General features: G+C 36.5%; 1 protein-coding gene across 2 annotated transcripts in view; it reads right to left on the bottom strand.

The window, feature by feature from the left end:
- MAGI3 (membrane associated guanylate kinase, WW and PDZ domain containing 3) overlaps positions 1-23,605 on the bottom strand; it is a 208,757-nt gene that overhangs the window by 43,365 nt on the left and 141,787 nt on the right. For both annotated transcript variants that reach the window (XM_058660067.1, XM_004581911.2), the window contains exons 5-9: positions 19,586-19,760; positions 16,887-16,966; positions 8,007-8,064; positions 3,439-3,533; positions 689-877 (exon numbers count right to left, since the gene is read on the bottom strand). In XM_058660067.1, coding sequence (XP_058516050.1) covers positions 689-877; positions 3,439-3,533; positions 8,007-8,064; positions 16,887-16,966; positions 19,586-19,760 — 597 coding nt within the window. The remainder of the gene's footprint in view (positions 1-688; positions 878-3,438; positions 3,534-8,006; positions 8,065-16,886; positions 16,967-19,585; positions 19,761-23,605) is intronic.

Here is a 23,605-nt window from a genome sequence, read left to right as displayed (position 1 = left end):
CAATATAAAACTAAAATCCTTTTTGGAAAAAATACTTAACCCCCACTAATCAGTAAATTGTTTTGAACTTCCTCCAAGCTCCACAGGCACAGACATTGTCAATTGTACTAACAATACCAATATTTGCTAAGTAAAGATTTGAGGAAAAATACAGAAAAGACAAAGCTTATATACTTTTATGAAAGTTATGTTTGTGTCTACAACTCTTAACAGAAGAGTTAGATCTTATTAACAATCAGTAAAGAAGTAAAAATACTGGGGAATAAACATGGTATGTGCAATTGGACATCATTGTAACCATCAAATGGACTATTCATCAGAAAGAAAATGTTGGATACGTAAATGTTGGATATCTTGAAAAACACCCCATACAATCCAAGAAAATCAAACAATCAGATAGTTTTCTGGCATGGCTAATAAATGCAGGTTTATATTGTCAAATGATAATTTTAAATTGTATGAAATATTTCAAAAACATTAATAAATTCAATATTTTCTCTAATAATTTTTGCTTATTTGTAACAATGGCCCTTCTTCAAAGCTAGTACACATTTAATCTTCAAGGTAGATCATTTCAATACAGGCACTTCCCTCTTCAGATGTTTAATTTTCTCTCTATACAACTTCTCTAGTATAATTTTCTTTAAAATATCACTACTCTTTCAAGCAATTCTGAGACACTTGTTACCTGGTGCAATTTTTCCATCCTGAGCTGCAGGACCATCTTTCAGCACATTTTTGACTTGCAGGAACTCATCAGGCCTATCTCCACCAATAATGGTAAAGCCAAAACCCATTGTGCTTTTTTTTAGTGATGCTCGGACAAGGGCACCTTTAAGCTGGGACGGATCTCGTGTGAAGTGCGATCTTTCCACATCTGTGACAAAGTAAGAAATGAGTTTGAGACTACAGCGAATACAGCTCTCAATTCTGATCTTCCAGATGGACTATGTAACTTATTAGACTATTTCAGAAATAAGCAATCATAAATAAATAAATAATGAATAAACAAACAATGCTCATTTGCATACTGTTCTGAGTAGCATTATAAAATATCAAACCATGTCATCTGGTACATTACCCATATTTTGGTCCAAAATATTCACCCTGAAATGCTACCTGTCTGATAGTCTTGGATATCAGATCAACTGCAGTGTTATTATTTCAGGAAACCCTTAATTTAGTTAAGCCAAGCAAACAGCATTAAGAGTAGTAACGTCGGGCAATTGTGAGATGGCAAGCCATGAAATGCTTGCTTTAAATTATTTTGACAACCAAGTTTGTCATAGGTATTTTATATAGGAAAAAGCATGACATATATATAGGTTTTCATATTACCCATAGTTTCAGGTATTTTTTGGGCGAGTCTTGTATCCTTTGTGGCTAACATGTAAACACCATACATTATTATAAATAACAAAAAAGTCACAATTAAAGGGCCTGGTGCAGTAGCCTATCAGCTAAAGTCTTTGCCTTGAACATGCCAGGATCCCATATGGGTGTCGGTTCTATGGGAAAGCAGTTGAGGACGGCCCAAAGCCTTGGGACCCTGCACCAGCATGGGACACCCGGAAGAAGCTCCTGGCACCTGGCTTCAGCTCTGGCCATTTTGGCCACTTGGGGAGTGAATCATCGGACGGAAGATCTTCCTCAATGTCTCTCATCTTTATATATCTGACTTTCTGATACAAAAAAAATAAAATTTTAAAAAATGTTATAATTCAGTGCCAAATACGACTGAAAGCATTTTATATGTATTCATTTAAATGCTTATAACCACCTAAAGAGGTAGGTAGTATTGCTATTCCTATTTTACAGAAAATAGGTACATAGAGTATAAACCAGTTTACACAGCTAGGATTCAAAATTGCTCCCCAGAGTGCAAGTGTAACTGTACTATTCCAGGATGGCATCTATGGCTATATCATAACAGTTTCCTAGGTCAGGCTTTAAATTCTGGAGGGCAAGATCTGTCTGACCTTCAATCATTTTTTATTAACCAGAGCTGGAGAAGGTGCTCAAAATACTTGTTACAGACAAATGCTAAGCCATATGTAAAGCTTCAGCAGAGGAGATTATGTCTTTGAAGAGTAGTTTTAAGAAAGAACTATGGTTTGGGGAGGGTTAGGGAGAATCCCAGTACCTATGAAACTGTGTCACATAATACAATGTAATTAATGAACGAATTTTTTAAAAATGTATTTAAAAAAAAAAGAATTATGGATGGGATTGGGGAGGGGGCGACCTTGGGGTCTGGGAGTTAAAACTTCCGGCAGCCTGTACGGGGCCCCATACTTGCAAGTACACACAAGAACCTAGTCTGGGTTCACCTCAGACAAAGTTTCTTTAGAGATGCCCCCAATCGAACTGCCCGATTCAGATCTCTAACCATGAACAGGACAAGTCAATCAACTACCCCAGCCATATGTTGGCAGTGAAAAACTGGGCAAACCGAGACTCTAAGCTGGACTTTGTCAATCAGTGGATTCTTCAGCAACCTCATGGTGTTTGGAATGGTGAGATTGGCAACAATTCTTAACTGCTCAACTATCAAAACCACTTGAGCAAGATCCTCAGAGCATGCCCCACATCAGGGACCTGGGATGGGTGGGAGACGCAGTGGGGCTTCTCCCTTTATCTCCCCCTTTACCTTAGATATAGGAAAAAAATGTGGAAATGATAGTCTTACCCACTTTCCTGTAACCCTTGAACCTTTGTACTCTAATTAACTATGTAAAGATTGTCAAAAATAAAGGAAAAAAAGAAAAAAAAAAAAGAAAAGAAAGAACTATTCAAGGTGAGGAGCCTACCAGATTACCAGTGTGACTATGAAGACTCATAGTTACTAATGACAAATGAATGAAGGGAAGGATATGGGAGGGATGAACAGAATTTAAGTACTTCAACAAAATGTCTCATATTTTACTAATGTCTACTGTTGTACGCAAGACTTCATGATACAGGCAGATAATCTTGTATATATTAATTTAGTATGTGTTGGCTCAGGAAAAATCATTTCCCTTAAGTTGTTACCATGGAGAAGGACCATGAGATCAAATCATCGGATCAGCAGCTTCCATGCTAACCTGGTCTTAAGATCCAGGAAGCGATTCCATCTTGGAAACAAACCTCAACCTCAGACAAATGCTCCGCAATCCCTCCTTCCAATATTTTCATCCTTAAAATGCTTCTTTAGCTTGATTTTAAAATATTTTATGTTTTTTAATATGAGGAGAAAAACTTCAGCCTTCTCACAATGTTTAAATGTTTTATTAACATCATACCTATCTTTACAAAGATAAAAGTTAGACATTTTTTGTTGTATTTTTCTCCTCTCTCCTACATTTCAAAGACTTAGCAATAAAAACTTTAAACTCACATAGCATACACATTTCATAAGCTATTCTTAGAAACAAAGATCAAGAAAAAAAGTTGTACCTGATTTTGAAGACCCGATTTCAGCCTGTCCTGCTTGCTTTTTCCTTTTGGCTTCCTCCACTGGATTTTCAAACTGGGTTTTCTGGTTAAGGTGACTGTAAAATACAGAACAATTATATCAGTTTAAGATAGAAGAGTTATATATTTAAAATAGTCTATACCATGTCATCAGCATAGCTTGATAAGCAAATAAGCAGAACACAGACAGGCTCACAAATGAAAACAGAAAAAGACCTACAGAAGATACCTGGACAGCATAGCTGAAGCTTTTTTTATGAAATTTTTTCCCTTTTGTCTTTGGAAGGTACAGGTAGACAGAGACAGGCAGAGAAAGATGGAGAGATCTTCCATCCACTAATTTACTAGTCCACTCCCCAAATGACTAGGTAGGACTGGGCTTCACCAGGGCCACAAAGCCCGGAGCCAGGATCCAGGAGCTGGATTCAGGCCTCCAATATGAATGGCAGTTCACTCAAGCAAGTTGGCCCTCATCTGCGGCCTACTCCCCTATCTCCTACCCCTCCACATTAGCAAGAAGTTGGATTGAAAGCAGGGAAACTGGGCCTTTGAATCAGGCATCCCAATGTTGGATGCTGGCACCCCCTGGTATCTTAATAGCTATGTTGAAGAGCTACTTAAAAGCTGAAGCTTATGGTTCATTTACTATAGCTTCCTTCACAAAACATCCTAATGTGACTGATAAAGTGTTTCTAAATTATAGCAAAAATCCTCTAATTTAATACCGTTGGAAATGCTGACAACTGGGTCAGTTAATTTTATTTCTTTTCATTTTAAAGATTTGTTTATTTATTTAAAGGGGAAAAAGAAAGAAATATCCTCCATCCTTGGGTTCACTCCTTCTCAATAGCTGTAATGGCTGAGAATGATACAGCCCAGAGCTCTACCTGGGTCTCTCACACAGGTAGCAGAGACTCAGATACTAGGGCCATACTAATGCTGCTCTCCCACACACAGTAGCAAGGAGATGGATTGAAGCAGGGCTGCTGGATCTCAAATCAGTGCTCCAACATGCAATATCAGCATTGCAGGTAGCAGTTTAGTTTGCTTTGCCACAAAGCTGGTGCCAGTTAATGACACAGCTTTAGTTGTAGTTTCTCCAAAATAAAGCAAACTACAAAAATACTTAAAGGAATTTATATACAAAATCCCTCTGGAATCAATTCATTAGCAACTAAGAAAATGATTTGCATATATCAAACTGTACTATAGAACAATTCTTTCAGATTTAAAATTTTCATCATTTTGTGCTAATTAAATGAACCACATAATTATAAATTCTATTAATTTTTATGATTGGAAACATTCACAATTTACTCTTGGAAAACACAGAATTCTGTAGAGGAAATTAGGAAAATGTAAGGAAATTTAAAGGGAGCCAATTAGCCAATGGTTTTCAACATTCTATGAGAAATAATACATTTTACAGAGAGAACAGAGGACTGTAATTCTGGCAAGTCAGGTCGAGTTAAATGATATCATCCTGAAAGCAATGATACACAATCATGTTGCTGCAGCTGGTTGAGAATGCAACTATTACTAAAAAGATATTTAAGGACATAAAGCACTTCCACAGTACAAATACAGTTCTGCAAAGTGATGTGCACTGTCCAGTAAAATCTACCATAACAAGAAGCAAAATTAGTGAACACCAAAAATTAAACGTCAAATCATGAGAATGTCAGTATTATAACTTTCCTTAGGATGAATACTAGAAAATCTACATATATATGGCTACATAAATCAGATACATACTCTACCACTTCTGAATATTAATGGTGATGGTAGAGAATGAGTCCCAGGGGCAAAAATCAACCAACCAACCCTCACGGCAAAGAATGTGAGCTTTATATATGTCTTTAAGGCTTCCAAGGGATGCTAGCTCCAAAACAGGTGGGATTATTTAGTGTCAGAGCTCTGAAGATGCGAAGTTGTATTTAGCATTCTTTGATACTGATTTCACTAACACTCAAGTATGCTTCTGCTTTTTGCTACAAGGGCCTCCCATCCACTGAGATAACTATTTAACTATTTAACCCTCTATGAAAATGAAAATCTTTGTAATTTTAAAAACATATTGACATTTTATATAGTTGGAAAAAATTCCTAAAATTAGACACTCAGAAAAGAATAAAGCTATATAGAAAGAACCTCAGTTCATCACGTCATATGTTAGAATGACTCACTTTGCCACCCAATCATTAGAACATGAAAAGTAGTAATCTGTATTTATACCTTTTATAATGTGTGGGATAAGAGAGGAGAAGCACACAAATGAGTAATCCCTTTCCTAAAAATTCACTGACAAAAGAATATAATGAGGGAAATAATTGCATCTTTTCTTAGACTAGCTATGTTAAAACGTTACCCTAGAAAACAAAACCGTGACAATAATCTTATTCACTTAGTTATTTATATACACAATATTAGGATGTAACAGATTTTATTGTCCATATAACAAACTTTGGGAAGTAAGAGGAGAGAATATTACAGATTATCAGAAAGACTACACACAAGAAGCAAGAAAGTTTATTTAACTGCGGATATAACTAGTATTTAATTTTTGGTTCTAGTATCAGCTTTAAAAATTCATCTCTACAAATAAAATATTTTTAAGCAAAGGGTTTGAGATATAAAGTGGATGTCTGACATTGACATCTCAGTGTCTATTTAATGCAAGACAATCAACATAACACTTCTAAATATATAAATTTTTTATAGAAGGTACAGCCACTACATTTTTGGAAAAATTTTATTTTTAAAATCAAATTAATCCAGTTTGGAGTCGAAGATTCACAAAGAAAAACTGCCAGTGCAGTCTGCGTTACTACTCCAAGGCTTCTGCCAAAAGCAATCTCTGTGCCATCAGGTTCGACAAACCATTCAAATAACAGCTTTTTATCTCCTTCAGTAAACGCACTGCAGACGACTTCCACAGAGATTCCAAACCTAACTCATCTAGGAATCAAGCCACACTCCAGAGCTGAGCTGACACCACACTAACATGCATTTTGAGCCAATTTGCTTTTCCTGAGTCTAATAAATTACTCTTCTGTAAAAGAGTTCATTCTGGGAACAACCACATACAGAATCCTGCTGCTGCTTCTAATTTAAGCCACTGCATGCACCTCCATGACAACGGGGTGAAGGTCATTCGGGGTTTGTCCTAAAGTTGCTTCGATACTACATCTTTGCTTAATGGAAACCAGATCATTCAACTCAAGATTTTATAACAGGCAAATGACTTTCACCTCTTGACCATGCATCCACATTCACTTGGAATGGATAATAATGAGAATCATTATCTCAGAAATGTTCAACAGTGTCAATGACAAAGAATAGTTGATTTCAGTCTAATTTAAATAGATAAAGCTAGAAAGGAAAAAACAAATAATTCCACAAAACGTTTTCAGTTGGCCTCCAAACATTGTTTTGACTTGAAAATGGTTGTTTTTTCCTTTACTTTATCTAAACACATCTTTGGAAAAAAATAAAAAGAGATACTATATACTTCTCAGACTACATTTTATCAGTATCAATAATATACTAAGTAACACAGAAAAAAAAAATCAGTATAACTTTTCAAAGGAACCAAAATATATAATTAAAACAAACAAAAAGAACCCAGCAAAAAATAAATAAAGGAAAAAGAAGAAATCATATATCTAAGCATCACTCCACTGGAAGCTCCTCACTTTAGGGATAATTACTAGGCATTTGCATTGGTTTATGCCCCAAAATGATGAAAATTAACAAGCATAAAGTTAAGATTCTCTCATTTGCTGCTTTTCCACGTAATAACATCTTCCCTTCAAATAGCCAAACAGTTCAGACTCAAGAGTTTCCAGGTAAATAACAACATAGTTCATACAATTAAGTGCGTGGTACTAGGCCAGATGTCTAAAGTCTTTGCGCAATATCTAGACAGAAGGCACTCTCACCAGCGAAAGCAATAAAGCAATTAAATAAATGAAGGAAAAGAAAAACTAAATGTTGACATCAGCTTAATTTCTCAGCCCAACATACATAGTTCTTTGGTAATCCTTCTTCATATACACTTCCATGTAGATTTGACTATACAATCTGTAGAAAAAGCAACTCTCTCTTTCCCCAAAGAATATACTTTAGACCATACACTTCAAAACTTTGGACCTTTATGTTCCAATGTTCTCAAAGCCCTTTTGTTGATCACAGAGGCATATAGCACTAGGACTGGAAATGACCAAAACAGTTTCGCCAATCCAATTGCTTCATTTTAGTTTTCTACCCCTCCACCTTTTTCTTTAGAAGCTGTGGTAAATAACAACAGCATCTGCAGCTATTTGCACTCAAGGCAACTTCGCTGTCTGTCTGTCTGGATATTCACACCCAATTTCTGGGAAGCCCAAAGTCAGCACAGGAAGTGCTCACTGCGTCTGCCTTCTCATTCCCCTAGTTGAAAAACTGAAAAGCTGGATTGCAGAAGCACACTGTGCTGTGTCCCGTATTCCCTAAAGCTGTATGCTGAAAGGAAACATGTGGGAGAGTATTAACTGAGGTAACAAACTTACTCAACATAGTATGTCCCATACTGAGGGTCCTCTATTTTCTCCCAGCCATAAGGAAGCTCTGTAAATAAAGAAAACTGAGTGAAATGCCAGGTCCAAAATGAGCAGAAAAAAAGATTCGAGAGTGAACTTCTTCCTTGTTTAATTTATTTAATATTTGGGAGCCCTAAAGTCAAAGGCTCATTTTTGAAGAACAAATACAATTCAAGTCTGAATGGCTTCTTCAATAGACAGTTATTACACCAGTAAGTAAAGAAAATCCCAGAACAAAAGCAGACACCCAAATAAAAGATACCTGACTCATAATATATAAAAATACTAATTATCCCAAGAAATCTCCATGCATTCCTTTTATTGAAAAAGCTTCATAATGCTGACATGAGACATACTCAGTTATAGTCCAATACAAGAAGCAGCTACTTGTTACAATTTGTCATCATTGTATATAACCATTTTCGTTACTCCATTTTGAACCATTTCTCCACAATGGGAGTCCAGCCTTGTAGTTTTGCAATTCCAAGTGGGCAATCTAGATTTGTTTATAACCCAAGAAAGTATCTGTTCTCACTAATATTAAATCTATCTGAGCTTCTAACAGAACACTAACATAATGACTACAGCATCTTAAGTAATTTCTTTTGAAGATTTATACATTTTTGCTTGAATGTCAGAGTTAGAGAGAGAAAGGGAAAGACAGAGAGAGCTTCCATCTGCTGCTTCCTCCTCACATGGCTGATGAGCTGGGTCAGTCTGAAGCTGGGAGCCAGAAGTTCCTGCCAGGTCTCAGCCATCCTCCGACTGGAAGCAGATAAGCAGTGCCCACACATGGGATGGCAGTGTCACAGGCTGAAGACTAGCTCATTATGCAACTGCACTGGCCCTAAGTCATTTGTTTTTGCTGACAGTTACGTAATATCCTACATAACATTATTACACATTATTTACTTCAAGTAATGGATTAATAAAATATAACCTGAAAAACTGAAGGTAGTTAAATTTCTGATAGTTAAGCGCTTTTTGAAAATTCCAACATGAACTGACTCTAGAAAAATGTTCCTTTTTCCTTCTTACTTTGTCTGCATTTTTACAAAGATAATGTTTCTGAAGAATCATCTTAGACATGGATTACACTGACTGTTCCTAACAGGTTGATGTTATGCTATTAATTTTATATAGGAGGTTGAGCTAGAAAATTTTTTAAAATTCACAATTTACATATTATGATGACCCATATTTTTATCTTCCATTTCTTTTAGAGCATTTTTCCTAGGCTGAAACACTCTGACGTGCGCTGGACAGCAGGCAGGTGCAGGAGATATCAAATACCGTACATCGTTTGACTTCAGTTAATCCTCCCTAGTTACAAAACAATCATGAGTAAAAAAGATAAACTATTTTATCAGAAAGCATTAACTATGTGGATAAGACCATCTAGAGCTTAGATGCATAAAAGGGCAGTGGCACAATAGTATCAGAGCATTTTCATTATGGTTCTTTACTAAAAGAAATCTTTTTCTTTATTATAAAATTTTCTTGAAATATCATGGGAACTGAATGGTGCTAAATAGGATGACTTCCACAACTTCACAAATTGAATTTATGTTTTGTCTTAAGAGCTGCAGGAACTATAGGGACAGCTTCAACAGTGTACTTACTATCTGAAAAATTCACCGAAAAAGAAGGAAAAAAAAAAAAAAAACTTGGCAAAAATATTTCATTGTGATTTTGGACTGGTTTAGCATTTTGGCTGTCACTTAGAGCATTTAGGAATTAACAGATTAAGTACAGATTAAGATTAAGCTCCTCCTTAAAAACAAATGTGGGGCCCGGCGGCGTGGCCTAGCAGCTAAAGTCCTCGCCTTGAACATGATGAGATCCCATATGGGCACTGGTTCTAATCCCAGCAGCCCTGCTTCCCATCCAGCTCCCTGCTTGTGGCCTGGGAAAGCAGTTGAAGACGGCCCAAAGTCTTGGGACCCTGCACCCTTGTGTGAGATCCGGAAGAACTCCTGGCTGCTGGCTTCAGATCGGCGCAGCACTGGCCATTGTAGCCACTTGGGAAGTGAACCATCAGACGGAAGAACTTCCTCTCTGTCTCCTCCTCTCTATATATCTGACCTTGCAATAAAAATAAAATAAATAATTAAAAATGTGGCAATTTATCTTCCAGATTACTTTTAATAATTTTAAACCCTTCACTGATACCATTAACCAGTTTCTGGCAAGGCAGAACAATGCAGATAGAGAAGTGGTCATTATTTTCTCACTTAAATTGAAGACAATAAAAGCAAGACTAAAATACCCTGCATGTTTATGCAGCACCCATGGACTCATTTATTTACTCATTTCCTTCCTTATCTCCCTTCTCTCTTCCTCTTCTTTATGCAGAAAGAGAAATCAAACACACCATAGCTCTTGACCTCAAAGACTTGATGTTCTAGACAAGAAGGCAGAGGATACAAATAAGACAAACACAGCTTTCTGGGGGAGTGAAGAGGAACAACAGCAATCATCTTACAAGAGTAGCTATCCCAAAAAACCTCAAAGAAAGTGATGTTTGAGTCTTCAAGGAGAAGCTGAGATTAGTGACAGAGGTTATTCCAGACAAATCAGTGGGTATTTGGGAGTTAAGAATGGCTGACATTTTCAGAAATTACAAATAATTCTGTAGTCTGGAACAAAAGGTGTATACAAAAAATAAGGTGAGCCTTAAAATCAAATACCAACTCCAACATCCCTGAAGTTCCTTATTAGGGTTTGATCTTCACTTTTGTTAATATTGGACTTGACGAAACTGAACTGTGACATGAATAAATATATACTTGAAAAAGATAAGGGTGGAAATAACAGGATGAAATACTTTGGGTGAAGTGAGAATAAGGGCAGACAAAACTGATGAGAAATTGTGAAGTCAGGAACTGAAGCAGCAGTAGCAGGAAGGAAAAAAAAGAATAATTACCGATAAAAAGAAATCAAAGCAATAGAACTTAATAACTACCAGTGGTATTAAGGGATGAAAAGAGACAGACAGCTAAGACATGCCAAGGTTTCTATTATTAAATTGATTTTTTATCACATATTTACTGAATATCTAGCATGCAAATACATATGGGAATAAATTAATTTCAAAGACAAAGGATCTAGCTTTTTTTTTAACCAACTAGAAGAGAATGAAGAAGTTGTATGATAACTAGCTTTAAGCTCTGTCATGTCATTTATTAAAGGTAGAAAGAGAAGGTGTCAAATTTGTGCAGCCTGTAGGGCATGCTGGCAGAGTTAGCTAATGAGTTTTTGGCAATATGAATCTGGCACTCAAAAGAGAAATATAGCAGACTGATTTGCAGGACAATGTAATTAAAGCCATGGCAAGGAAGAATATAATGTAGATAAATCATGAACAAAGATGTAGGCTGGAAGAACCTAATGAAAGCTAACAGTTTAAGGAGTAGATGGAGAAGTAAGAACAGAAGAAGGCAGAAGAGGAGAGAATGAGCAACACTAGCAAATGCTTTCCAAAGCGGTGATGACTATAGAGTATACCAGACTTGGCACCCAAGAAATTATCAGTAACCTTAAGAAAATCAGTTTCTGTGGTCTTCCTACTTTTTACTCATTGAATATTGTGATTAGTGGTGAAATAAGCCTATAAATATGCAGTAGATTACAAGTGAATTGCAAAATCTGACAAAGAGAGGAGATGCATGAGGAGGGTTGTGGGGAGCAGGTGAGGGAAGTGTGACTGTGTTCCTGGAATTTCACCTAATCTGTTCCCTTTACATTAACAAAAACAGCTAAAATAAAAATAAAAATCAGATGACAACAGAAGTTTCGGTGCAAAGGCAAAGGGCAAACAATGGAATATTACAGTCAGTAAAGAATAAAACAGGAGGTAGATTCCTTAAGATCACATGATTTTTAAATCTATTTTGTCTGTTTCAACAGCATATGTGAGAAGGTGGTGTACAGTCTATGGGCAGGGGCTGGCACTGTGGCACAGTGTGTGAAGCTGCCACCTGCAATGCTGGTATTCCCTATGGGCAATGATTAACTTCCAATCCAGTTCCCTGCTAATGTGTCTGGGAAAGCAGCAGATGACAGCTAAAGTGTTTGGGCTCCTATACCCACTGGAGACCAGAAAGAAGCTCCAGGTTGCGGCTTTGACCTGGCCCGGCCCGGCCCCAGCCTTTGCAGCCATTGGGGGAGTGAAACAGCAGATTAAAGACACCTATCTCTTTCTTGTCTCTCCTTTCTTTTTGTAAGTCTCCCTCTCAAATAAATAAATCTATCTAAAATAGATAAATGAAGAAACAAATAAATAAAAACCAAAAATCTATGGGGAAGATTAGGGCCAAAAGATAGTATTTATTTCTGAGATAGGAAAGACCTAAACTAATCATCTTCCCCGATGTTAGAAGTCAGAGCACTCCCCCTAAAAACTGATTCAAAAGGCAGAACTATTTTTGGCATATCATGAAGCTGGCTGTTTCAAAGGCCCATGAGTTTATCCTTCTTTCTTCCCTCTTCTCAAAATAGGACTTTTCATATTTAAATGTATAAATTACAATTGCTTTCTCATGATGGAGCTTTATTCAGTGGATAATTTTCTTTTATCTTGTTCCAAGTTCCAAAATGACATCAACATTCAACACATTTGTAAGCTGCCTTTAGTAAAAATTTAATCTTTCATAAGGAAAATGGGGTGTGTTGAGAGTAAAATGAATTCCTAACATATTTTTAAGATAAGTGCTTAATGAAAATACTAATTATCTTATTTGAATGGAAGACAAATGTGTACATCAATTAAACCAGTGTAAAGAAACAGCTGGTTCTGAATATAAGAAGAATGGGGGATAAAAGAAGATCTTAATTTTTCGGCAGTATGAAAACATCTAAACGACATAATTCTACATTTATAATATTATTATTATTATTAATCTTTTCAGCATCTACTCAACATAGCACTATGGAAAAGCCTCTGTGAGTCAGAATAGCTTCTCTGGGTGTGACGAATGCTAAGAGAAAGGTGTAAACAAGGGCTGCACACAAGACAAACTCAGTGTTCCAAATCCTTACCACAGAAGTGCAGGTGTACCCAGTTGTGGTGTCGACTAGTGGGCCATTCTGTATTAAAGGGTTTTCAACACTTCTAGAATACTGAATGCACTTTCACTTATTCTATCTCTAAAAAGATATATTTGAAATAATTATACAGAGTATTATCTACTTAAGAATAAAAGGAACACTACTTATAATTTTGCTGGTTCAGCAAAATTAAACTGGGTTATTAGTTTTGGTCCAAGACACACAATCATCTCTAATACAAAGAGCATTAAGGGGACAAACTCATCTAGGAATATGTTTATCCCAATTCTTCAAAGGAGAGAAGAAACATTTTCAGTTTTTCTGAGCTCCCTCACTTTCTTTCCCAAGGAAGACAAAATGTCTTATCTGAATGCTCAGTTTTATACAATGAACATGCTTGGGTCAGGGACTCTAGGATATTCTTGTTGTTTTGGATACCAGGCAACCCGTAGGGGTACCTTCTGTTCTGTTCTCTTTCACGCCAGCCTCATGGAAGGAGGCCTGTAGCTGAACACAGAGGTCAGAGGACTGCTTACCTATGCTCCTTGTAGGGGTAAAAAATCAGTAATCCATAGAGATGCAGGGCAAAACCCACATTTCTGCCTTTATTTATCTACCTCCTGTATCTTTTTTCTCTATTGACTCCAAACCAATGAAAACAGGATTATTATTAGCTGCTGGACCTCCAGAGCCTTCTAAAGATGATAAAATATTTCAGAGAAGGGTGAGCAAAGTATAGAGAACAGAATAGTTTTATTTTCTTCCTAGTCTTTCTCGTATCTATCAGCCTTCCCTCCTTCCCTCTTTCCATTTAAATCTTTACTGAAGGGATACATAGATGAATAAGAACATTGCTCTGAAAAAGAGGTTTGCGGCAAATCGACACAGATTTTCCTTCCTTGGGTTCACTCTCCAAATGAGCATCAATGACAAGGGCTGGACTAGATCAAAGACAGGAGTCAGGAAGTCTATCCAGGTGCCTCATTAGGTGGCAAGAGTAGAGGTACTGAGGTCATCTGCTGCTCTCCCAGATGCATTAGCAGGGAGTTGGACTGAAAGTGGAGCAGCCGCGACGTGACCCAAATATCTGACATCGGATCCTTGTTGCTTAAGGCACTGCACCACAATGCCAGCCTAAAAAGAACAGTATGGAATCAACTACAGTGTCGCAAGTATTTCAGAAGTATGTCATGGGAACAACAAAGCCAGGGGAGAGAACACCTAGTTTTGACAGGAAAGAGTGAGAGCTAAAAATAAATCACACTTTAGATATGAGCTTAGGAAGAACAATAATAGGTATAGGTCAGGCAGACAGAGTAAGACTGGTTCCAAGTAGAAGAAATAGGTATCTGACAAAAGCAAAGATAAAAATGTCAGATTCATCATATGAAGGTAGTTTTAAAAAAGAATATAAAAGGCTTTAAATATAAAAACACCTTTATATTTCACTAAGAAGTCTGGACTTTCTTTTGCTGACAATGGAGAATAAGGAAGAGAGAGTTACAGCGAGAAAAATTAATTTGGTGGACATTAGTCAGTGTTTCCATGGTTTTATGATCATTTCACCTTCACAGAAATTTTGAGCATGTACTTTCATAAGTCTATACATACTATCTTACATTCTACTGACAGTAAAATATCTCATAGTGGTTTTAATTTGCAAATCATCCCTTGGCTACTGAGTATGTTGCAAAGGCTAAGACTTTGTCTATTAATTTTCTTAATGATGATGAATAGAAAAACAAAGTTTTTAAAGTAGAAAATAGCAGCTTTTCTTCTATGGTCCATATTTTTTGTGAACTAAAATCTTCTGCTAATCTAAGTAATAAAGACACAACCCTTGGGTTCAGCAGCGTGGCCTAGTGGCTAAGGTCCTCGCCTTGATCCCATGTGGCTGCTGGTTCTAATCCCGGCAGCTCCACTTCCTCTCTATCTCTCCTCCTCTCAGTACATCTGACTTTGTAATAAAAATAAAATAAATCTTTAAACAAAACAAAACAAAAATAAAGACACAACCCTATATTACCTTCTAAAAGCTTTACGGTTCTAGGTTTTTGTTTGCTGGTTATAAAGAGGAAAGACTTTATTTCAAGAAGTTGGAATCTTTGAGAAAGGCTGATCTCTACAACCAAAACAGACTTTTTCTCAGCGATTCTAGTTTTTAATGCTTAGATCGTTTACTCATCTTAAAATTACTTTGTGATTAGAATGAATGTAGTTGAGTTTCATTTTTCCACATGAATAAACCAGCTGTATTTTTTTTGTTATTGATACTCTCCTTTTTCACTAATTGATTTGAATTTTAGTTGAAAATTAAGTGCGTGCTAATTCTGGACCTTCTCATCTGTTCCACTTTCTCTATCTGTCCATCCTTATGTCAATATTGCACTGTCTTGATTACTTTAGCTTTTTTTAGTAAGTCTTCACACCAATTTCACCTTTAGAAAATTGATTTTTTCAAAAAGTTTTTTCAAATTGCAAAAGCACAGCATTTGAGAAGTCATCTCTCTGCTGATTCACTCTCCAGTGTCCACAACTGCCAGTGTTGTATCAGGCTACGCTCAAGCACCAGAAACTCCATACTGGTCTTCCACATGGGTGGGAGGGGTGCAAATACTTGGTTGTCTTTCACTGCCTTTCCAGGCACATTAACTGGAAGCTGGATCAGAAGTGGAGCAGCTGGGTCTCAAAGTGCAACTCCGATATAAGATGCTAGTGTGGCATGTACCAGTTTAACCCACTGCATCATAAATCTGGCCTCTAACTTTGTCTTTTAAAAGGTTGCTTGGCTAACTATAACCTATGCGTTTTTGTGTGTTTTAGAATGAACTTGGCATTTTCCCCAAATAGTTTGTATCCAGATACCACTTTAGGGTGAATGGGATCTTTAACAACACTGTGTCTTTCAATCTATGACCACAATATATCTCATCAATTATTTTAAGTCGTCATCAGCTCCTTTCAAGGATGTTCTATAGTATTCAGTGTTGAGAATTTCCACAGCCACAGACATTATCCAAGATATCTAATGTTTCTTAACTGTACGTAGAATTTTAAACAAGTTCATTTTCTAATTGTTCCCAGAGAAATTTTTAATAATATGATCATCCTGGGCAAAGGATGTAAAAATATACTTTAATTTGTTTTGATAGTGATATCAAATGAATGCAAATTTTATTCATTTGTACTCTGTGCTCAAGAATACGTAGCAAACAATTTTGGATGGCATAAACTCTACACTTATTTGTAAAATTATATTATTACATATAGATTATAAGTTAAGCATTATTGTCACTACCTGACAATCCTTATAAAAATAACTTTTCTAAGTGGAATAAGTTACATGTGTCTTACTGGCATATGAAATGCTTTGAATTTATACTTAGTTCTAAATAACTAAGGGAAGAGCCATAGATACTAGCTTATCTATGCTATTGTATATTATATTTAAGCATATTTTTGGAAGCTTTAACATACATAAAGCTATGTTGCAGCTGAGAATATATCTATTTCACTGAATATTTATTTAAACTTTTAAAAGCCTGTTTTTAGAATGCATGCCAAAAAAGGAAATTTTACTTAAGTTTTTTAAATAAAAAGAAACTGCAATAATCCAAAAGAGGCATATAGAACTTCCCATAAAATTAGATATAATGACATAATTATTCCAGTTGATTCTGTGCATTGCTCATGTGCTTACGTACATTACAGTTTGCTTGGGGTTTTGGCAAACTGATTAGCTAACCAAGAGCAAGGGAAGATCAAGAGAAGTAACAGCATAAAAGATTTCTGAATCTCTACCTCCATCTTCACAGTCTTCAGGGGCTTTGGCTTTCTTACAAAGACGAGGATCCAGCCAGGTGGTTGTCTTAGTATTGTGGCTGCAGAATAAAGATTTCAATTAGGAGCAGTAAAATAGCGAGTAAAGTACCGGAAAAGATTAAAATTGACTCAAAAGTATACGATGTTTGAACAGTTATCCTCTACAGGTTCCATTTGTAAATCTCAAATTCAATAATACCATTGTTCTCACACTGCTACTTAAAACTGCCATAAAGTAAAGGTAATGCTAGAGGCACTAAATGGAGAATGAAGACTTTAAAAGAAGGGATAAAATGACAAATATAGAACAAGATACATTATAAGCAGTCAAAAAATGTTTCAAAAGACGGGGGCATATAAGCACATACTGTGCATTATGGAGGCAAAAACGCTGCATTGAAAACCTTTTTTGCTTTGCAGACTGAATTCCTCCTTCCCTCCCTTTAAAAAATATCATATTGCTTGTCTATGGTGGTATTGTGCTGGGGCCAGGGAGATGGAACAGGAGTTCGAATATAGCTCCTCTTTTCACAGGGGCTCTATACAATAAATAGAAACACAAAATAGAAGTTTTAAAATGGCTGTCTCTGTAACGTACAGTTGAAAACTTAGGATTGAAAGCAACCCCATGCTACAAAAACAAAGTTCTCATCAGTATAGACCACACAGGAAATAAACTAAAACACTCCATCTTTGCTCCTTTAACCATTTTATTTGTTTATGTGAGAGGAAGAGAGAGGAGGAGCAGAAAGGGGTGAGCAATAAGGGTTGAGGGGAGCAAAAGGGAAAAGCTGGAAGAGGGACGGGGTGAGGGCTGAGAAATGAAGAGAAGAGAGGAGACCCCAGCTGATCCCCCTCAAAGTCCATTAATGGTCCAAAAGAACATGAAGCCAGCAGCCAGAAACTCAATTACATGGGCCTCATTGATGTCTCCTAGGGTCTGCATCAGCAAGAAGAGGAATCTGGAGCCAGAGCTGGGAGTTGAACCCAAATACTCGCATGTGGGATCCAGACCTCTAATTGATACCTTAACCAGTAGGCTAAATATCCCTCCCCTTCAAATAAACTTACCTTTTAACTTCCTTTTCTGCAAATGCTTCTGAAGTCTCTCATATTTATAATCAGTAATTACTACATATGATAAAAAGAACACGAAACATACAAAATCTGTCTTTTAAAGGCTAGAATTCTACTCCCTTAAGATGTTAACTCTATGGGAAGGATATAGAATTGGGACCATCTGAGAAAAGAGATTGAAGTCCCCACCTCTAATTCACTTCTGAATATACACAGATGTTCTTTGAGTGTAGTGCCCAGGCCTCGATATTTCAACTTTAATTGTTATATTCTGTAACTTCAATATATTAATATCATACCTCTAACCAAATTAAATTATAGATGCATAAGAATATAAAAACTGTTCATAATGAAACTGCCAATTAATGGCATAATATTATTTCTTTAAAATTTAGATTGATCTAATTATATGGTGTTCAGTATTTCTATTCATATTAATTGTGTTTTATGAACTTGTATCAATTTTTACTCTAAGAACCAATGATGTTTCTTCTAAACTAATTATGCTGCCTGAACATAGTAAATCCACACTCTAGGACTGAAAATATTTAGCTCAGATAATAAAACACCTCCTTCCCACAATGACAGTTCTTAAAATGCTTGGGGCCTGTGTTGTGGTGAAGCAAGTCAAGCCCTTGTCTGCAATACAAGTAATGGCATTTGGGTGCCGGGTTGGAGTCCTGGCTGCCCCACTTTCCTGATAAGGAAAGCAGTTTCAGACAGCCCAGGTCCTGGGGCACCTGTCACCCACGTGCAATACCAAGATGCTGGAGTTCCAGACTCCTCGCTTTGCTATGGCCTAGTCCCAGCTATTAAAGTCATTTCAGGAGTCAACTTTCCCTCTCCTTCTCTGTCTCAGTAATTATGGCTTTCAAATAAATAAGTAAATAAATTTTTAAAAAATCTTTAAAAAAAGTTCATTAAGGGGACCAGCATTGTGATACAGTGGGTGTAATACTTGGATCCCATACCAGAATGCTGATTCAAGTTCCATCTGCTCTGTTTCCAGTCTAGCCCAATCCAGCTCCCTAGTGAGGAGCCTGGGATAGCAGCAGACAGCCAACTACTTTGGTCCCTGTTTTACATGCAGGAGATCTGGATGGAGTTCCTGGCTTCTGTCTTCAGTCTGGTCCAACCCTGGCTGCTGTGGCATTTGACGAGTGAACCAGTGAATGGAAGAGATATTTTTCTCTCTCTCTTCTCCCCTTCACTCTGGCTTTTAAATCTGTCAATCAAACTTTTTTTTTTAATGCTCACTAGTGAGCAATCTATCTAAGGGTTTTTATTTTTTTTTTTAAGAAAATGCAAGACAAAATATCATTTATTTCTTATTTTCTTTAGCATTATGATGAAGCTGTTTTTAATCTTGTTTTTATTCAACCGCAGGTCAAGTATGCTACTCTTTTATCCAAGTCAAATAAAAACTGAAACATCGAGGGAAGAAATTAGATTACAAATTAATTGTCATTAGAATGAGAAAGAATTTCAAAGAAGAAAACAAGTGAGAGCCTTTAGAAATAGGCACATGTCCAAAATGAGGCTAAAAGTGCTTTAGGAAATCCTCACAGTGAGCACGCCTGGAGATACAGGTATTTGCTTACTCAATGAAGTAGATCATCCCCGTGTCAGTGTAGGCCATTTCCCAGTTTTTGGGCAGTGGTTCCAGATTCTCATCTCTCGTCACATAATTTCTAAAGTCCAGAGAGCTATTTGTTTGGTTGTAACTTGGTACCGTCTTCATCCAGTCAGAGGACTCTGATTGTCTCTCTTTGTTCTCTGTCAGTGTCCAAAACAGAATAGCATGGAAAGTAGGTAAAGTTACACTCTTTAGCATTCTTCATTGCTAACAAAATGCTAAAACATACACACTTGGAGCAAATTTACTTCTTATACCTACTTTCTGCTATAAATTTTGAGAAGAGACATGTTCTACTTTTTAATTTACTAGTTCACATTAATTCTGGATAGCACCCCTGATTTTGGGAAAGAAGAAAACCAAACTGAAGTCAATTTAATAGAAATCCCAACGGCAACAGTACAGCATCATTTATGCAGTACTTGTATATGTTAAGGCCTTAACATACATTAACATATTAACATACATATCATTTAACATATATGAACTCATAATCCCCACAAAATCTATTATAGTTAACTTAGTCATCACACAGCAACTGAACAACAATGCCAATCTCTGAATCAATATGTTCCATGCTATATCTAAGCTGACTCAGACACATTTAATGTAGGTCTTTTAGTAAACCTAATCCCCCAAAATGTCACTCAATAGATCTATTATTATTAAATATAACTTTGTTATTAGATTTTTTCTAATGTCATTAAGTGTTGTAACATAGGTAAGACTACTAAAACTTGGTCACTGTCTAGGAAATTCACAACTCATGAGCTGCAAACTTATATCTAGAGCAACTCCAAAGTGGAGCTAATATATCAGCATCTGAGGAAAGGCCTTGGATATCTTAGGGTACCATTGTCTACATTACTTTATCTCCAAACATCCTTTACCTAGCCATATTCTACAATCTATTAATCCTATTACTCACTACCTTTCATAATTCCCCTCTGCCTTCTTTATCTGGCTTAAATTCACACCACGAAAGACTATAACCAATGCCTGACTAGCATACCTTTGTCCCAACCTAATTTCTCCTGTTTGGCTTGACTAATTCATAGATCTGCTTAAATGTCACTCACCAACTGCCAGCACATGCAGCTGAAGCAATGTTAACTAGTTCCTTTTAAATTGATGACCATTAACCTCAAGCACGCATTTAACAAAGTCTGGCAACCATAGTAGCTGTAGTCCAATCACTTTGACACTCTTGATAACAAATCACACCTTTCTCCTTAATCAACCAAATAGTTCATTCTTATCCCTGGGGGATATACATACAAAGACTTCCAGTAGATGCCTAAATCAGGGTTAATATGAAACTCTACACATATACTTTTGCCTATGTATATGTGCCTATGATAAAGTCTACTTTATAAAGAAGACACGGTAAGACATTGGTAGTAATAGAAACCATTGAAGCAGCACAATTTTAACAATATGCTGTTACAAAAGCCACATGAATGTGGTCACACTCAACTTATTCTACAGTAATATTTTCAGACTGTTATTGATAGTAGATAACTAAAATCTCAGAAAGGGAAGCTGTGGATAAAGGAGAACTATTGTGCTACTTTTCCTTTATCCCTAAAATCACTCGAGAATGTTGTTTGCTATTTCACAGAGAAAACAGATGCAAGCAAAAGAGAACTTTCACAAACTCCCACCATCCGAACTGCATAGGAATTCTGCCCATCCACTGACTATATGCTACGATTACAGAACTGTTTGTACTCTTAGCTAAGGCTAATACTCCAATTAAAAATTACACCCCATTCTCCTCTTGCCTACAGCAATTCTCTCACTCTCCTTTCTGTACTATCAATATTCCCTAGCAATTACATCAAATCATCCACATAAAAACATACTATTTCTCAGTTCTTTATAAAGGAAATAATTTGGTTTTCTTTCTGGCAACCACCACCATTTTTTCCCTCTTTTCATGAAACTCCCTTGGAAACATTTTTTTTGTTGTTTTTTTCTACTTTCACCCTTCCAAAGACTCTCAGGATCTCACTCCAGCAATGCCTTCCAACTGCCAGCAGTTGAACTGTTCTTATCAAGATCACCAAAGCTACTACTTTGCTAAACTCAATGGACTCAGTTTTCATCTCACTCGAGCTGTCAACACCATCTGACATGGTGGGCCACTTGAATCTTTGCACACACACATTCAAAACCTTCTAATTGCTATCCTTGTTCATGTTTTCCTACTGTCTGCTTTCAATACAGGAACCGGAACGATCCTGCTAGAAGTGTTGTAAGGAGACCTGCGCTACGGTGAAGCAAGTTAAGCTGTTTCCTTCAATACCAGTATTACATATGGTCAGTTTAAGATCCAACTGCTCTACTTCTAATCCAGCTCCCTGGGAAAGCAGCAGAACAGGACCAACGTTTGGGTCCCTGTACCCATATGGGAGACACAGGAAAAGTTCTAGGCTCCCAGCTTCACCCTGGCACAGCCCTGGCCATTGTGGCCATTTCCAGTGAATGGAAGATCTCCATTTTTTTTAACCTCTCCCTCTCTATATATAACTCTTATAGATAAAATAAAAGTATTTTTTAACAAGTATTGCAAAATGTTACTCATATACTCAAAGCCTTCTAGTGGCTTCTCATTTCAAAACCAAAATAAAAACTCTTCTAACGAACTAGAAGATCCCAAATAATACACATTTTGCTCCCCACATGTGATAATAACAGATTTTACTGATTACTGCTCCATGCTAGTGCCTCCCATCACTCTGTTACAACCACATATGAGGTACAGTCCACTCTGCATCCAACCCCATTGGTTTCCTTGTTATTTCACCATACCAGCCATGTTCCCACCTCAGAGCATTTGTACTTACACTTTTTGTCTGGAATACTCTTTCCCTGGTTGACTTGAAGAATTTGTTCACTTTTTCGAGGTTTTTTTTTTTTTTTTTGACACTATCTAAAATGGTAAACCTTGACCACAACTACTCATTATTATTCTCTGCTTTATTTTTCTCTTTAGCACCTTTCACCACGCTATTGTCTCTTCTACCAAGAGTCAAGTCCAGGAAAGCAAGGGTCTTTTTTTTATTATTATTACTAGCTTTCAGAACATCAACTAGTACTCATGTGGCCCAGCAAGTATTCAATAATTATTTATAGACCAAATGAACAAAACACATCTATTTCCACTCCCCAATAATTTTCTGATTCTCCAAGGCAGAGATTCTAGTACCTAAAAGCAATATACAAAATGTATTTCCTGAATTTTGAAGGGCAAATTAGTGACTGTGGTTACTACTCATTCAGGAAAGATAAAAGGGCTTTAGTCATGGGTTTGTTATTTTTATGATTTAAATATTCTGGGTATTTTTTTCTTGCAAAGAGATATATAATCAAACAATAATGTCCTACACTATCTGCATCCAAGATGTTTACAAACGTCTTCCATACTCTTGGATACATTCCTTTTAAGTATCAACATCAAAGTGTATGGGACATTTAGATTGGTAAGTGGCTTATGTCACAATAAATAAACTAATACATAGGTCTATCTCCAAGGAACTGTGAGGACCACTGAAAGGCACTGCATATAAAGAAAATAAAAAGAACGTTCTTTTTCTTCCTTCCAAGCAAAAACATAAATTCCTGGATTCTGGGACATAATCATATCTTAGGGTTTGACATTTTAAAACATGAATCAACTTAATTTTGTGGGATAGTAAAGCTAACATTAACATGAAATGGCTCCATGATGTAACAATTTCCCTTAAGAATCTCTAAAACAGTAGGGGTGAATTCACTAAAATATTTTAAAACCAATTTTCAGTCCTGGCGCTCACGTACATTCAATAACTCATTTAACAGTAAGTACGTGATATAACTATATAAGGAGTTAGGAGAAACAGAACTTACACTCTTGTGGAAAATTTACACAATGAATATATCAAAGCAAATATAATTGTAAATTTTAATAACTTGAGGGAAAAGATCAACGTGCCTTGGGGAA

Source organism: Ochotona princeps, chromosome 2 (genome assembly GCF_030435755.1).
Source record: "Ochotona princeps isolate mOchPri1 chromosome 2, mOchPri1.hap1, whole genome shotgun sequence".
Taxonomy (NCBI): domain Eukaryota; kingdom Metazoa; phylum Chordata; class Mammalia; order Lagomorpha; family Ochotonidae; genus Ochotona; species Ochotona princeps.
Note: the sequence above shows the minus strand (reverse complement) of the source record. Positions and strands in the feature narration are given on the sequence as shown.